General features: G+C 44.7%; 1 protein-coding gene across 7 annotated transcripts in view; it reads right to left on the bottom strand.

Moving 5' to 3' along the window:
* Positions 1-16546, bottom strand: part of LOC149444764 (uncharacterized) — a 183082-nt gene that overhangs the window by 149179 nt on the left and 17357 nt on the right. The window contains exon 1 of one of the 7 annotated variants that reach the window (XM_089654568.1): positions 3954-4123. The exons of the other annotated variants lie outside the window; for them this stretch is intronic. Within the exon in view, the coding sequence (XP_089510694.1) occupies positions 3954-4004 (51 nt within the window). The 5' untranslated portion in view covers positions 4005-4123. Of the gene's footprint in view, positions 1-3953; positions 4124-16546 lie in introns of those variants that run through there. 7 annotated transcript variants of the gene reach the window in all.

Below are 16546 nucleotides of genomic sequence, written 5' to 3'. Positions count from 1 at the left end.
GGTATGCTGACGCCTTAAGAGTTCCCTTCACTGGAATTGAGGGGCCAAGCCCGACCCCTGAAAAAAACCCCCACACTATAATCCTCCCTCCACCAAAATTTACACTTGGCACAATGCAGTCAGGCAAGTACCATTCTCCTGGAAACTGCCAAACCCAGACACGTCCATCAGATTGCCAGACAAAGAAGCATGATTCTTCACTCCAGAGAACACGTCTCCACTGCTCTAGAGTCCAGTGGCGGCATGCTTTACACCATTGCATCTGACGCTCTACATTGCACTTGGTGATGTAAGGCTTGGCTACAGTAACTTGGCCATGGAAACCCATTCCATTATGCTCACTACGCACTGTTGTGCTAATCTGAAGGCCACATGAAGTTTGGAGGTCTTTAACTATTGACTGTGCAGATAGATTGCGACTTCTGCTTACTGTGCGCTTTGTGGTGGAGTTGCATGGATAATTACACAGATTGACTTATTGCACAGGTGGCAACCTATCATGGTACCAGGCTTGAATTCACTGAGCTCCTGAGAGCAACCCATTCTTTCACAAATGTTTGTAGAAGCAGTCTGCAAGCCTAGGTGCTTGATTTTATACACCTGTGGCCATGGAGGTGATTGGAACACCTGAAACCATCTATAGTATATATTGTACATTCACATCAGTCCTGCCCTCAAGAAGCTTATAGTCTAATGTCTCTAGCTCACAATCATACATACACATACTAGGGCCAATTTAGACAGGAGCCAATTAACTACCAACATGAGTGTGGGAGGAAACCGGAGTAACCAGAGGAAACCACACAGGCTCTAGAAAAAGCAAGAAACTGCTGCAGGCGTAAAATGTAGGCACCTAGAGGTGTTTTCACATACCTGCAGCAGCTTTAATCACTTGTCTATCAAAGTACATTTATAAATGTCCTGTTAGACAAGAACATTTACTTTTTGGGTCCAGAGCCATTTGCCAACTATTGTTAACCATTCATTAGTGGAAAAAATGTGCAACCCAAAGACAGGATTTCAAAGGTGGATGGTCTCACAGAAAAACATTAGAGCACCTTAATTTAAAAGTAATCGTCTTTATTCCATAGATTTCTAAAGGAAATAAGTCAACGCCAATAGTAAAAATGTATAGGAAACAGCAACAGTAGTATTACAGAATATTATCTCAAATATACAGTATATTCCTAACTTATTATTTTTTTATTATTATACAGTATTTATAAAGCGCCAATAGTTCGCTCAGCGCTGTACATTACAAAGGGGGACAGAACATGTGACAGAACAATAATACAATGCAAAACATGAGGGGATTGAGGGCCCTGCTCTTTCGAGCTTACAATCTAGGAAGGAGGGGATGGTGGCACAGGAGGAGATAGCTGTGGGGGATGGAGTGGTAGGAAGAGTGGAGGAGGTCGGCAAGTTAGGAGGGGGTGGGGTAGGCTTCCCTGAAGAGATGGGTTTTAAGGGTGCGCCTAAAGGAGAGGAGAGTAGGTGATAATCTGATGGGTTGGGGCAGGGAGTTCCAGAGGATGGGTGACACCCTGGAGAAGTCCTGGAGGCGGGCATGGGAGAAGGAGACCAGGGAACTAGAGAGAAGGAGGTCTTGTGAGGGGAGCGGAGTGTGCGTGCTAGGCGGTACTTGGATATTAGGTCAGTGATGTAGTTCGGGGCAGTATGGTGAGTAAATGAATACATTTGATTCATATCTCACACTACCAACATAGGGGTTGACAAATAGACAGTGCACTTTGCAAAGAGCAGTTGCACTCTGAAAGTGCAGTTGCTCCAGAGCTTAGTAAATGAGGTAAAGCTTCACTTTGCAATGGAAGTCAGCAGAGCTTTTGCTCATTTACTAAGCTCTGGAGCAACTTCTCTTGCAAAGTGCACAGTCTATTTGCCTTTAGTAAATCAACCCCATAGAGACCAGTAGGAAACCAAGCAGGGCTTTTGATCACACTTTATATTGGTAGAGATCCATATAGCAAAGTCGCAAAACATTTCACCGTCTTGGACTTCTTCAGGGGATTGGTGAAGTTTATGTTCTGGAAGTTCTCAAAATCAAAAATCAATCCACCCATGCAGATGGAGTGCAAATCCAAATGAAGGTAATCGTGTCATTGTGGCAGTTGTCCCTTATCTGAGAAAATGCTCGATTTTGACTTCCGTCCTCCCTTTGAATCAATGTAAAATTGCTCAACCAGCAACAATACACTTGATGGGAACAGAAATGGTATGACTATAACGGGATCCTGTGACTCTTCTGTTTCTACTTCCACAGCCATGCAGATTGGTCTGAGCAGCTGGTAAAGAAGTTAACACAAGCTGATGGCTGCAGCAGCAACCATGCGCTATGTATTGTTATGTTCAGCCTGCCAACTTTCATTCAAATGATCAACTGCAGAGTCAGGATAGTGAGCAGAGCAGATTGAGGATCATATGTTCCCCAATCTGCTCTGTGATAAATTAACTCCAAAGTACTCAGCTATGAGCATTTCTGGGTTCAAAGCAGGATCCTAGCTGACATGCAATGTAGACTGTAATTTAAGCTCAGTCCTGTGCTTGATTGGCTGGAGTGAAGGGCAGGGAATACATTAGGGGGTAAGCTCCAAGGAGCGGGGCCCTCCTATCCCTCTTGTATTGAACTGTATTGTTGCTGTATTGTCTCCCGTTATATTGTAAAGCGCTGAGAAAACTGTTGGCGCCAAGTAAATCCTGTATAATAATAATAATAATTTAATAAAAAAGAAGAGTGCAAAATCTGGCACAGCTGTGCATAGTAGCAAATCAGCTTCTGACTTCAGCTTGTTCAATAAAACTTTGACAAAATAACATGAAAGCTGATTGGTTTCTATGCAGCGTTGCACCAGATTTTGCACTCGCCAGTTTTAGCAAACTCCCCCTAGGGGTAACAATTTTAAAACTATAATAATAACTATAATAAAAACAAAAAAAATGTTAAGAGCAATCCAGTCACCCTGAGCACACATGCAAATGCAAGCTTGTCAGTAGGGTGAACACATGTATGGCTCCCACTGCTTTTTCTAGGCCAATTAGGAGGCAGAGAGCAAAGACAGCAACCGCTCTTGTGCGCATCACTGAATCGGGGTCCGGTAAGTATTAAGGGGAGCTGTGGGAGATCTGCATGAAGGTAAAAAAAAAAAACCTTTAGTCTTTCCAACTACTTTAGGCATTATTAAACCCCAAAGCAAAAATGTAACATATTGCAGCCTACCACTGGATGTGGTGGCTGCATTACTTTTATTTCTTTATGCTATTTCCCTCTTTTTCCCTGGTGATCTGACCAGTAACCAACCTCCTGTATTAGTCCTGGTTCAGACCAAGGCAGTTTGCCTTTGATTTGTTTTTAAAATGCTTTTTACATTTTGCTTTGCGTGTTTATCATGTTTTTACAGCATTTTGTGGTTTTTTTTTTTCATTTTTTAAAAAATTTTTTATATCAAAGGGGAAATGTTTTTGTTGCTCTCAGTGGCGTCCTAAAGCAGGTGCGGGTGGTGCGGTCCGCGCCGGGTGACACCGGACCTGCTCCACAAAATAGTAAGTTGTAAAGCAAGCTGACGATCCCCGCAGGATCCTTGTCGGCATGCAACCTATACGGGGTGACACCAGACCCACTCCAAGAAAAGGATAAGTTGTAAAGAAAGCTGATGATCCCCACAGGATGCATCGGATCTGCAGATTGAGCAGAATGGATCGGAGTCTGATCCATTATGCTCAATCTGCAGATCCGATCCATTCTGCGGGGATCGCCGGAGGTGGTGTCACCAAGTGTTACCACACCGTGTGACACCTACCCTAGGGACGCCTCTGGTTGCTCTGCAGAATAAAAATGCAAAACATGGCAAAACCGCACTACATGTGTTTCAGAAGCGTCTCTATTGAACTCTGTTGAAGCAAAAATGCAGCATTTTGTGTTTAAAAAAGTCTCTTACCTTTCCAATAATGCAGCTGCTCAAAAAAGCATAGATGTGGACGTGTCCCATAGGAAACCATGTTAAAAGGACTGTAGTGCATTTGTGAAAAAAGCACTAAAAAACGCATTGGCGTGAACCAGGCCTTAGAGTGCTCTCACTCTGGACGAATGAGCACAAGGGGCACATTTGGACAACAGCATTGTCAGTGTGGGGGGGAAGAGAGTGTTAGATGTACTAGATTTAAATACACTATAAAACTGAAGCCAAACTTCAGCTAATACTTTATAATCAATTACCGCAAACATTCATTTCCTTTTATGATAAAGGTTTTACTAAAACCTGATCAATTTAAGCACCCCTGCCAGTGTTAAATTGTTTGTTTCATTCCTGTAACTTCAAGAGATTATTTTCTTGTTCTTTTGATCTGGATCACCAGATGAAAATAGAAGAAAACAAGCCTAAAAAATAAAACTATTGCAGCTATAACATCTAAGAATTAGTAATCTGCAATGTAATAAATGATTGCTTTAGGGTTTATTACTGAATTTGAAATTAATTCCTGCCACTATGTTAAAAATCTCGTGGATTCGTAATGATCTTGATAAATTCTTCTCCTGCCTATCAGAAGCTGAAGACCGAAGATCCCAGGTGGAGGATGCTATCCGTTCGGACACCACTGAACTACACCCTCTCCAACGGCAAGTTAAAGCTCTTCAGGAAATAGCTGTAGTCACTGAAAACCCACTTACGCCACAATAATCTTAGAATCCTGGGGCTTCCGGAGTGGGCAGAGGACGCCAATCCTGCGGAGTTCGCAGGAAACTATCATCACCATATTGGGCCTGCAAAATCTCCAGCCTATGTTTGTGCTGGAGTGAACACATCGGGGTCCTGCCCCACCTATACCTGATGTCCCTCCGCAACCATTTCTCCTTCAGTTGTTTAACTATCGAGACCAAGACATGATCCTGGTGGCTGCCAGGAATAAACTGGATCTCCACCATGAAAACATCAAGGTCTCCTTTTTCCCAGATTACTCCCCAGAGGTGCAACAGAAGAGATGTACCTTCACAGAGGTTCGCAAGCGCCTTAGAGAACGGTGAGTCAAGTACAGTCTTCTGTTTCCAAGCAAGTTACAGGTGATTGATGGAACCTCTGTCGGTTTCTTCGACACTACGGATGCTGCCACGACTTGGCTGGATGGTCTTTAATCTGCTCATCCAGAACCAATGGTGTTTCCCCAGTGGGACTACCTACTTCCCTATCTTGGCAACAGCACATCGTTACCATCACATGTTGCTGGACATCTTTACTCTGCCTCTCTGGGTGTACACATAGTCTTCAACCCATAGATGACGGTGTTGGTTCTACAGGGGTTTGCCTGCCACCTGCAAGTTTTTTCTTCAATTTCTGTTCTTATTTTTTCCCTTTGTCTCCACAAGTTTTGAGGGACATTCTTTCAGGATTAACTGCCTTTTTAATATTAGTTCCAGTCTGGGACCCCTTTACCGTTAACTGGTTGTAGCTGGATATTTTTCCGTTTTGGACTAAAGCTTTTGCCTCTCGTGCTTAGTTTTAGAGGATTGTGTCGCTTTGGCAGGGAAGGCCTTGCGGACTCAGGGATACTCTTGTTAGTGGATTTTTGTGTTTCTAATGTTAAATTTCTTGGTGTGCTGGCTTGTGATTTGTTGCCCTCTAGGTCCCCACTCTCTCTTATGAAGGGTCGGCTGATCCAACTTCCATGCCCAGACAGTCATGGCGGGTAAAGGTCTTAAGAGTTTCACGGTCTTATCTTGGAATGTCCATGGACTCAATTCTAATTTTAAGTGAGCCCTGTTATTTAAAAATACATCAAATCTCATGCCCCCCAGATACTACTATTACTGCAGGAGATGCACCTGTTGGTCAGAAAAATCATTGTCTTAAAGAAACTGTGGGTACAGAAAGCATTTCAGGGTACGTATTCTACCTTTGGTAGAGGAGGGTCTGTGCTAATTAGTAAATCACTGCCTTGTGTTATAAATGCTGTACACATTGACCCCCACAGCAAATTTGTTATCGTGGTTCTGCGTATGCGGGGTTAGAAATATATTAGAGTGTCCGTTTACATTCCACAACCTTTTTCTGCCCCGGCACTCTATTCCATCCTAGATAAATTGTCTCTTTACTATCCAGCTAATTTGTTAATCATGGGTGACTTTATTGCAGTCTTGTCTCTGACCTTGGATAGGCCTCCACCCTCTAGGTCCTCTTCGGGAAACCTTGGGGTCTGGGCCCAGGCTGCGGACTTGGCAGAGGCTTGGCAGTGGAAACAGCCTACTGCCCAGACATACTCCAGTTTTTCTATGACACATAAAACTGCAGCCCGCATAGATCCAGCCTTTGTGAACTCCTCCATGTTGGCTGATGTCATGGGGGCTGACTATCTGGCCAGCAGGCTGTCGGACCATAGTCCATTGGCACTGACCATTCGCTCCTGAGACACTCGTAATGCATCCTTGTGGAGGTTGGGTCCCCAGTGGATCTCTCACCCCAAAGCCATTGAGGAGATTCCTACTGCTCTTCAAACCTACTGGCTGATGAAGGAGGGGTCCGTGACTCCAGGTCTTCTGTGGGATGCTTTTAAGGCCTATATGAGAGGCCAATTTATCTCTCTTGCTGCTATACAGGCTGAACAGATTTCTGAGGTGTCAGCTTTACAACGGGAGGTTGGCCTCCTTGTACACAAAGTGTTTGGAGAACGATTCACTACCCCCCTCCATGAATACTGCCCATATAGCTCTAATTCACAGGAGTTCAAAGGACCCTATGTCCTGTGCTTCCTACAGGCCTATTTCCCTCCTTAATTCAGATCTCAAAATCTTAACAAAACTCTTAAACACCAGACTTGGCAGGGTTATAGGTGCCTTCAGACTCAGATCAGATTGGTTTTATGTCCCGCAGGTCTACAGACATAAATATTCATAGATTGTTTACCAACATACACGTGCAGCACCTTCACACTGGTACGAGGGCCTTTGCCTCGCTTGACATCGAAAAGGCATTTGACACGGTCAAATGGCCATTCTTTTGGGAAATGCTTCATAGGATGGGAATACCTCTACGCTTCATTCAATGGCTCCACATTTTATACTCTCAAACCACTGCATCAATTAGACCTGGGGGTAGCCTTTAGGCCTCCTTCCGGTTGGCTCGCGGCACTAATCAAGGCTGCCAGCTCTCTCTGACCCGTTTTGCCCTGGCAGTCGTGCCAATCTCAGAAGCTCTTTGAACCTCACCTGAGATTCTAGGTGGAATAGTGGGTGGCACTGTATGCCAACGATATGCTGTTGTTCCTCCACGATACGGGTCCCTCCCTCATGGGTACACTTCAAATCTTAAATACACTGCTCAAATACACAAAAAATTTAAAGGAACACTTTGAAAACACATCAGATCTCAATGAGGAAAAATATCCTGCTGGATATCTATACTGATATGGACTGGGTAATGTGTTAGGAACGTAAGGATGCCCCATCGTTTGATGGAAATGAAAATCAATCTACAGAGGACTGAATTCAAAGACACCCTGAAAATCAAAGTGAAAAAATGATGCAGCAGGCTAGTCCATTTTGCTGAAATTTATTTGCAGCAACTCAAAATGGTGTCCAGTAGTTTGTATGGCCCCCACGTGCTTGTATGCATGCCTGACAACGTCGGGGCATGCACCTAATGAGAGGACGGATGGTGTTCTGGGGTATTTCCTCCCAGATCTGGACTAGGGCATCACTGAGCTCCTGGACAGTCTGAGGTGCAGCCTGGCAGCGTTGGATAGACCGAAACATGATATCCCAGAGCAGGGGCGGACTGATCATTTGGAAACTCAAGCACAGTCTGAGGGCCCGGGATCAGTAGGGGACCCCATGAGATGCCCCTGGTACCTTTTTTCACAGGCTTTTTTGAGTTTGGGCAAGGACACAGGGGCCCCATGATCCCTTATTGCAGGGGGCCCCATGAGTTGTCAGTCCGCCCCTATCCCAGAGGTGTTCTATTGGATTTAAGTTAGGCGAGCGTAGGGGCCATTCAAAGATATCAATTTCTTCATCCTCCAGGAACTGCCTGCATGCTCTCGCCACATGAGGCCGAGCATTATTGTGCACCAGGAGGAACCCAGGACCCACTGCACCAGCGTAGGGTCTAACAATGGGTACAAGTATTTCATCCCAATACCTAATGGCAGTCAGGGTGCCATTGTCTAGCCTGTAGAGCTCTGTGCGTCCCTCCACGGATATGCCTCCCCAGACCATCACTGACCCACCACCAAAACAGTCATTCTGAATGATGTTACAGGCAGCATAAAGTTCTCCAAGGCTTCTCCAGACCCTTTCATGTCTGTCACATGTGCTCAGGGTGAACCTGCTCTCATCTGTTGAAAGCACAGGGTGCCAGTGGTGGACCTGCCAATTCTGGTGTTCAATGGCAAATGCCAATCGAGCTCTATGGTGCGGGGCAGTGAGCACAGTGCCCACTAGAGGATGTAGGGCCCACAGGTCACCCTCATGAAGTCTGTTCTGATTGTTTGGTCAGAGACATTCACGCCAGTGGCCTGCTGAGCTCATAAGATAGAGCTCATCCTGTTCCTCCTTGCATAAAGGAGCAGATACCAGTCCTGCTGATGGGTTAAGGACCTTCTACGACCCTGTCCAGCTCTTCTAGAGTGACTGCCTGTCTCCTGGAATCTCCTTCATTTTCTTGAGACTGTGCTGGGAGACACAGCAAACCTTCTGGCAATGGCACGTATTGATGTGTCATTCAATTCAATAGTTGGACTGCCTGTGAAACCTCTGCAGGGTCCAGGTATCGCCTCATGCTACCAGTAGTGACACTGACCCTAGTCAAATACAAAACTAGTGAAAAATAGTCAGAAAAGAGGAGTAGGGAAAAAAATGTTAGTGGCCTCCACCTGTAAAACCATTCCTGTTTTGGAGGTTGTCTCATTGTTGCCCATCTAGTGCACCCGTTAATTTCATTAACACCAAAGCAGCTGAAAATGATTAACGACCCCCTCTGCTACTTAACTGACCAGATCAATATCCCAAGAGTTTAAGTGACTTGATGAGGGTGCTCAGGAACATGCCCCGGAGGATCTTCCTTTGCAGTGGGTTGACAAATTTCGCTATTTAGGGGTTACTTCTCGTAATGCATCTGACTTTTTTCCTTAACTAAACTCCTGTCATTCAAGAGGTCAAGGCTAAGCTACAGGAGTGGAGCAAATTGCCGCTGTTCATACTGGGATGTATTAATCTTGTCAAAATGAAATTACTCCCTAAATTCACCTATTTGTTTCATCATGAGGCCAACTCTCCAAGGGGGGTTGGCATTTTCTGATAGTCATAAATATTTCCTGGCCGCACGGTTGGTGACGGCTCACTGGTGGCTTCAACCTGAGGTTGTCAATTCTTGCATAATGCTGGAAGCAGCCATACTGGGCTCCCTGGAGGCTCTACTCCATCCACGCTCACAACACTTAAGGCATGGAATGCGAGCATATGTCTCGAGTCTCGTACATCCACGGAATTGTCCTCCCATGTACCCCTTTGGAACAACCCTACCTTGCAAAATTTTTATGCTCTGCCCGACCCAAAGGTCTGGACAACACACAAAAATTAAATCTATCTCACATATACAGTAGTAGATAATGGGAGAGTATTACCATTCCCCTCTTTCTGTGAACAATATAATGTCCCTCCTTATTTTCTATTTCAACACCTGCAGCTTGCTCATGCCTTCAGTAGTCAGTTTTCACATCAACCAATTCAGCTTAAATATTCCGATTTGGAAACCCTTCTTCGGTCAAATGCTCTGGACAAGCCAGCTTCGACACTATATAATCATCTCTTTATGGTGGTTTTGCCTGACTTGCCCACTCTCCATCAGAAGTGGTTATTGGATATTCCAGATTTGGACAATGAGGACTGAATAGATATGGGGGCTTTGCCCTTTAGTTGGTCTCCCTTAGGGTAAGGTTAATACAATTAAGGATTCTGCATAGAGCCTATTACACACCATAAAAGGATTCATCAGCTTAATCCGTCAATGTTGGCATTGCAAACAGGATGTGGATGACTATATTCACATTTTTTGGTCTTGCTCAGTTGTAAAGGTTAATAGGGACTCAGTGGTGGGTGTTATCAGCAAGATAGCACAGATCCTGTTTACTCCCTTGCCTAGAATATGTCTGTTGGGCCTGGTGGAGGGTCTTTCCAGCACTGTTGCTGGGAAGACACTACTAGGCCTACTGCTTGTTTTATGCCAGAAAGACGCTCACTCTGCACGGGAAAAAAAAAACAGAGGCCTGGCTTGCAGTCTCCGCTCTAATTCATCCCAAAGGTGTTCTATAGGGTTGAGGTTAGTAATCTGTGCAGGCCAGTCAAGTTCTGCCACCCCAAACTCACTTATTCATGTCTTTATGGACCTTGCTTTGTGCACTGGTGCGCAGTCATGTTGGAACAGGAAGGGGCCATCTCCAAACTATTACCACAAAGTTAGGAGCATGAAATTGCCCAAATGTCTTGGTATGCTGACACCTTAACAGTTCCCTTCACTGGAACAAAAAGACCAAACACAAGCCCTACAAAACAACCCCATACCATAATCCCCCTCCTTCAAACTTTACACTTGGCACAGTGAAGTCAGGCAAGTACCATCTTCTGGCAACCAGCAAATTGAGACACGTCCATCGGATTACCGTGATTCGTCACTCCAGAGAACACGTCTTCACTGCTCTACAGTCCAGTGGCAGCATGCTTTACACCACTGTATCCAATAATTTGCATTGCGCTTAGTTATGTAAGGCTTGGATACAGCTGCTCGGCCATGGAAACCAATTCCATTAAGTTGTTGTGGCAATCTGAAGGCCACACGAAGTTTGGAGGTCTTTAGCTATTGACTGTGTGCTGACCCCACCCCATTTTACGTGGCCTACCACTTCGTGGCTGAGTTCTTGTTGTTCCCAGTTGCTTCCACTTTGTTATAAAATATCACTAACAGTTGACCATAGAATATTTAGTAACAAGGAAATTTCATGGATGGACTTCTTGCACAGGGGGCAACCTGTCATGGTACCACGCCTGAATTCACTGAGCTCCTGAGAGTGACCCATTCTTTCACAAAATGTTTGCAGAAGCAGTCTGCATGCCTAGGTGCTAGATATTATACACCTGTGGCCATGGGGTGATTGGAACACCTGAATCCAATGATTTTGAGGGGTGTCCCAATACTTTTGACAATATAGTGTACATGCCAAAATGCGGTTGCTGTAACTAGAATCACACATGCACACACTTTTTTTTCCTATTTTCTCCTTTTTCTTTTCTTTGTTTTATGTTTATGCCATTATACTATTTTACACTATATTGTTCTGGATAGCCCACCCCTGCAAGCGCTAGGAATCCAGATCCTGCTTCTTTTGTGTTTTTCTTGTATGTGCGAAAATTGAACATGAATAAAAGTGTTTGTTAAAAAAATCTGGTAAATCCTGAGAAATGGCACTACAGAGCTGGAATGAGAGGTGGAGAGTAAATGATTAACAAGTGCTTTTAGACCTTTGTATTTTGATAAAAGGTTAATATTATCCAGTGAGTGAGCACTCTTAAGGAGCATCTTAAAGCACGTGTGTTCAGTAGTTGGATTGGGTGAAAATTTGACGCTGAATATTGCTGACACTTACTGGGGGACTTTTGCTGCACTTTATGTCATATGTTTTATGTTTGTTAACACAGTGGCACTAATTCACTTTAAGATACATTTATAATAATTTAGTTGCACATTGGTTAATAATTCATATGTTGATAGATGTATTAGATTTTAAGCACTTTACATTAATTACTTTTTGGCACTATATTGAATATTCACTTTATAGAGTATTTTTGTATAATTTAGCACTTTAGGGTAGCACACTTTAAAGCACAATGTCACGCAAAAGGGGAAGTTCTGCTTGTTTGTATCCCCCCCCCTCCACTGCCACATTTGGCACTTTTTGGGGGAAGCGGGTATCTGGTTTTGACAGGTACACGCTCCCACTTCCAGATCAGATCGCCACAGTGATCTGAGCCAGAAGTTTGTCCGCCTCTTCTTCTCCGCAAAGCCTTCTGGGACCTGTGAAGTGCAGGATTGCAGGACTAGTCACAAAGCACAGTGTGTTTTGCACATGCACAGTAGAAAACCAGCTGTGAAGCTGCAAGGCATCACTGCCAGTTTCCCCTACTTAATATGCCGACACCTGCACCCGAAGCCAACTGAAGAATCGGCTCAAGTTAGGACATCGCTTGATCCCTGGACAGGTAATTCTCCTTATATTATTATTTGTAGCTGCAGACTTAATTTTTTTTGAGGGGGCCCTGGAGCTCCACTTTAAAAATAAATTCATCATTCAAGGTATAAGGGGTTTAACTGAGCAGCAGCTGGACACATATGGATTATTTAGGTTTATTAATACATCGATTTAATACATTTTTATGTAGGTTTTTTCATAGCACAAGTGTTTTACTATCTCTCAGTGCAAGCTATGTTCTGCCCCCTAATACTCCTGCTACAGACACGGGTGAGCAGAATGTACTGCTTAAAGCAGATCTAAAGAAGAGATCGTGCGATGGTATACAGGTTTGCAAAGCATACTTGCACATTATGGCACACTTAGCTTACAAGAGTGCCTTTCTCCAGCAGTTTCCAATACAGGCTCTTAGGTGCTGTTGTCATCACCTTTAAGGAATAAGACGCCAATGTTCCCTGAAACAGAATGGCCAAAGCCAAGATTTGTCACTTGATGGTATTCAAGGCCAGATGTCGACCTAAACCAGACTGTAGAAAGGACAGAATGTGCCCAACAGAGTAATTACTAGGATGAAACTTCCAAGCCCTGCACTATGCAAGATACGCTTTCCAGGTGTGATGGTAGACTTTCCAAGAAGTTGACTTTCTAGCCTTCAAGAGGGTATGGAAGACTAAATCCAATATGTCCCCTGTCCCCCAGAACCTGAGCTTCAACAGCCAAGATGTTAAACCCAGCAACCAAAAATCTGGATGGTGCATTGGCCTTTGGGACAGATGATCCGGAAGGGACCACATGCTTCTGCAATGAGAAACACTAGGATGCCCTCCATCATCTGAGAAAGTGCACCTACCAATTTTCCATGCTTAGGATGTGAACAGTGGACGGGCTTGAATGACCAAGAAAGGATCAAGTTTGCTTCCTTTTGCACTGAGAGGGTACCTAGGACATGACATGCTGGCATCCATCATAGGAACTGTTAGGATCCGCCAGGTGGTGCCTCAGGCTGCCCACTGGACAGACCTACCCAGAGCGTGGAGTCTAAGCCAGGTCTGTGCTTTCACCAGGGCCCCTGATGGTGGGCATGGACTTGTAACAGACCAGGGCCAGGTCACGACCTCCGAGCAGGCCCACCAGTGGCAGAGGGAGCCTCCGGGGATGTATGCAGGTACCAGGGGAGCCAGATGTGAAGAGGACGGCGGGACCTGCGGCAATCTGTGACAGTGCAGGGCATCTTTAAATAGTGCGCCCTGCACTGTCATTGGCCGGCCAGGACGCACCCCCGGCTGTCATTGGACGCCCGAGGCACGCCCGCGGCTCCTACTGTGCATGCGCGCCGTCCTGTCAGCCGCGGCTCGCCGGGACCTAGTGCCTGTGTCCCGGCGTGATCTGCTGCCAGTGCGCGTGCGCAGGGAGAGGGGCCGCGATCCCTGACATTGGAGCCGCGATCCCTGACAGGAACTTTCCACATCATTTGTGCAAAGGGTTCCCCTGACTTCAATGCTGGATTGGAAATCTACCATACCAGAGAGATTTTGGCCTTGTAGGGCATACGCATAGGGTATTCCAAGGCCAAAGTCTGTTTATCCAATTCTGCCAGAATGTTGACTTGCAATGGTCTAAAGCAGGGGTCTCCAAATTGTAGCCCGTGGGTTGGATGTGGTCCTGTGCCTTCATCTGGTCCTTGGGGCACTATTCCTTCCACTGACACCAAAGACTGAGCACTATTCCTCCCTCTGATACCAACAATGGGGCACTATTCCTTTCACTGACACCAAAGATATGGAACTAATTCTCCTACTGACATAAATTATGTAATTTTTTTACTCATTGACCATTAACCTCCCTGGCGGTATTCCCGAGTGTAGCTCGGGGTAACATTTCAGTACCAAAAGCGGTAACCCCGAGCTACACTCGGGAATACCATGCGGCGCTGCTCAGGCATGTGTTCTTCACTTACCTTACCCTGCGCTCCCACGATGTGTCCCCTGCAGCGTCCCCGGCCATCTCCTCCGGCCGATGCCGGCATCCGGCTTCTGTGTCCTGTCCCTGTGACGTCGGGACGTACGGGCGCCGCCGTCATTTTTTTTTTTTCATTTTACACAGTAAAACATTGCTGTTTCAACCTATTTCACATACATATTGTCCCTAGTGCTTTGTCCTGCGCCCTGCCTGCATTTTGTCTGTTCTTTCTGCCTGGAAACTGAGAAATGTCCATGGCGTCCAAAAAGTGTCCCTTTAGGTCAAAAGCGGTTTAGATCAGCTAGAGAACAGCGATAGTAAATCAGAACCACTTACAGAATTGAGTGATAATGATTCGTGGGGGAAATTCGTCATCAGAAACTGAAAACGATTTTGCGACTGAGCTCAGCAATGTGCGAACTTGGCGCTCTATTTCACATTTCAGTGTTTTTGGTTTGATTATATTATTGAATTAAATTTTTTATTATTTTTATATTATTTTTATGATTATTTATTAAATTATAATTTATGATTTTGTGTTTCAAATTTTATCATACCCGGGATGTTTACTAGACTCTTGTTCGGACAGATTTCAGTGAGTTTTTCCTAAAAATTACAGCCTACAATAAAAAAAAATACATATTTCCATGCAAAAAAATGGTACCGCTTTCAGCACCAAAAATCTGAAATAATCATACCGCCAAGGAGGTTAAACTCATTGTATACTCCCAGTGAAACTGAGGCATTTTCTACTCCCATTGCCCATAGTATGCCCCCCTAAAGTTTGAAGGGCAGTAAACTGGCCCTTTGTTTAGAGTGAAACTGAGTGTATTGCACTGCTTTCAAAGAGGCTGCAGTCCGGCCCAAGGCCCTCTTGTAGGCACGTACCGAGTGTTGGCTCCAGGACAGAGGGGGCCCAGATGCCTGAACAGAGGGATAGAGGTTTGTCCCTGAGCAGTTCAATGTCAGGCGCAGATGCTCTAATTGGTAAGTCAGTCCCACCAATGCAACAACTACTCTGTAAAGTCCACGTTGTTCACCAGCGGCTATGGACAGGCCAAAGAGAAGGACAACAAACAAGTAATGTTGATCACCCTCCACAAAAGCAGATGGCATTAATAAGGTGGAAAGATGGGAATGTGCAAGTAAGCATCCCTGGTGTCTACTGAAGATGGAGAATTCATAGAAGGAGATCACTGCTGCTGGTCAGCAAAGCGCATGCCCAGAGAAGGTATAAAGCACATGCTTAGTAAAACTGCTGATAGCGAGGCCACACTGGATTTACTAACCAGTCAATTGTAATGGACTAGGATGACATAATCAGAATTGTTCAGGATTCAAGCTCCCTAACCCTGCTTACGGAAGGTGCAGACCTCTTCTGGTACATCAGCCATAGACTGTAAAACTAGAACAGAAAAACAATCTCTTCAACACTTTCTGTTTCTATTACCAGATTGACCGTAACACAGGCTGTAGGATGGGCCAATCTGTAATACAATATAGTGTCTGTTCTCAAACTCTTAAAGTTCCAGTTCTCCATTTATAGTCATTTAGGTCTGAAAAAGGCCTGAGCTACTTTATTCTTTATGATCCCATTTGATTTATTTTACTGTAACGATATCTGTTAGAGATTGGGGTAGTTTGAATATTTTTCATTATTTTCTATTTATTTAGGGAATGGGATGCACCTTTTTACAGGAAGTATATGTAAACCTAATCGCTACAATCTCATATGCTTTAACATATTCAAGTAATTTAACTCTTTAAAGTGAAGCTTCAACCTCAATCAGATGTTCTCTTCCCTCCGCCCTTACTCCCCTTCGCTGGTGCAAATCAGGCTTTTTTTTTTCAAGGGAGAACCCTCTGGCCTCTCCCCCGTGCACGTCACTCACCAATGATGCGCACTCTGTCCACTGTGCCTCCTGAGATATATACCTCACATATCCCGAGAAGCAAAGTCCTTCATTGAAAATGAGGGGGTGGGGCCAGATGGCGTGTCATCAGGAAGCTGCGGTCTGAACCCAGAAGAGCTGGCAACATACAGATATAAGAACTATTGTTAAAAATGTTTACAGTTACTTATCTCACCATAGGACCAAGTGCATATAGCCCTTGGTCACATTCAAATCTGTCTCTTAGTTTCTAAGCAGAATGGTAAGACAGGTCCTCCCAACCCATCTGACTATGCAGTTAGAAAGGAGACAATTAGAAAGAAGAAATCACACAACCTGCAGTGCTATGGGTCTATCAGGTCTTCTTTAACACAAAAACAGCCCGGCTGATGGATGACACAGGGCTGCAGCACTGAGTGATCGTTCAGTTTTATAAATGAATGATCACC

Source organism: Staurois parvus, unplaced genomic scaffold, assembly GCF_062004578.1.
Source record: "Staurois parvus isolate SC_StPar_1 unplaced genomic scaffold, SC_StPar_1.0 ptg000778l, whole genome shotgun sequence".
Classification (NCBI taxonomy): domain Eukaryota; kingdom Metazoa; phylum Chordata; class Amphibia; order Anura; family Ranidae; genus Staurois; species Staurois parvus.
The sequence above is the reverse complement of the archived record's forward strand: the minus strand, read 5'-3'. Positions and strand labels throughout refer to the sequence as shown.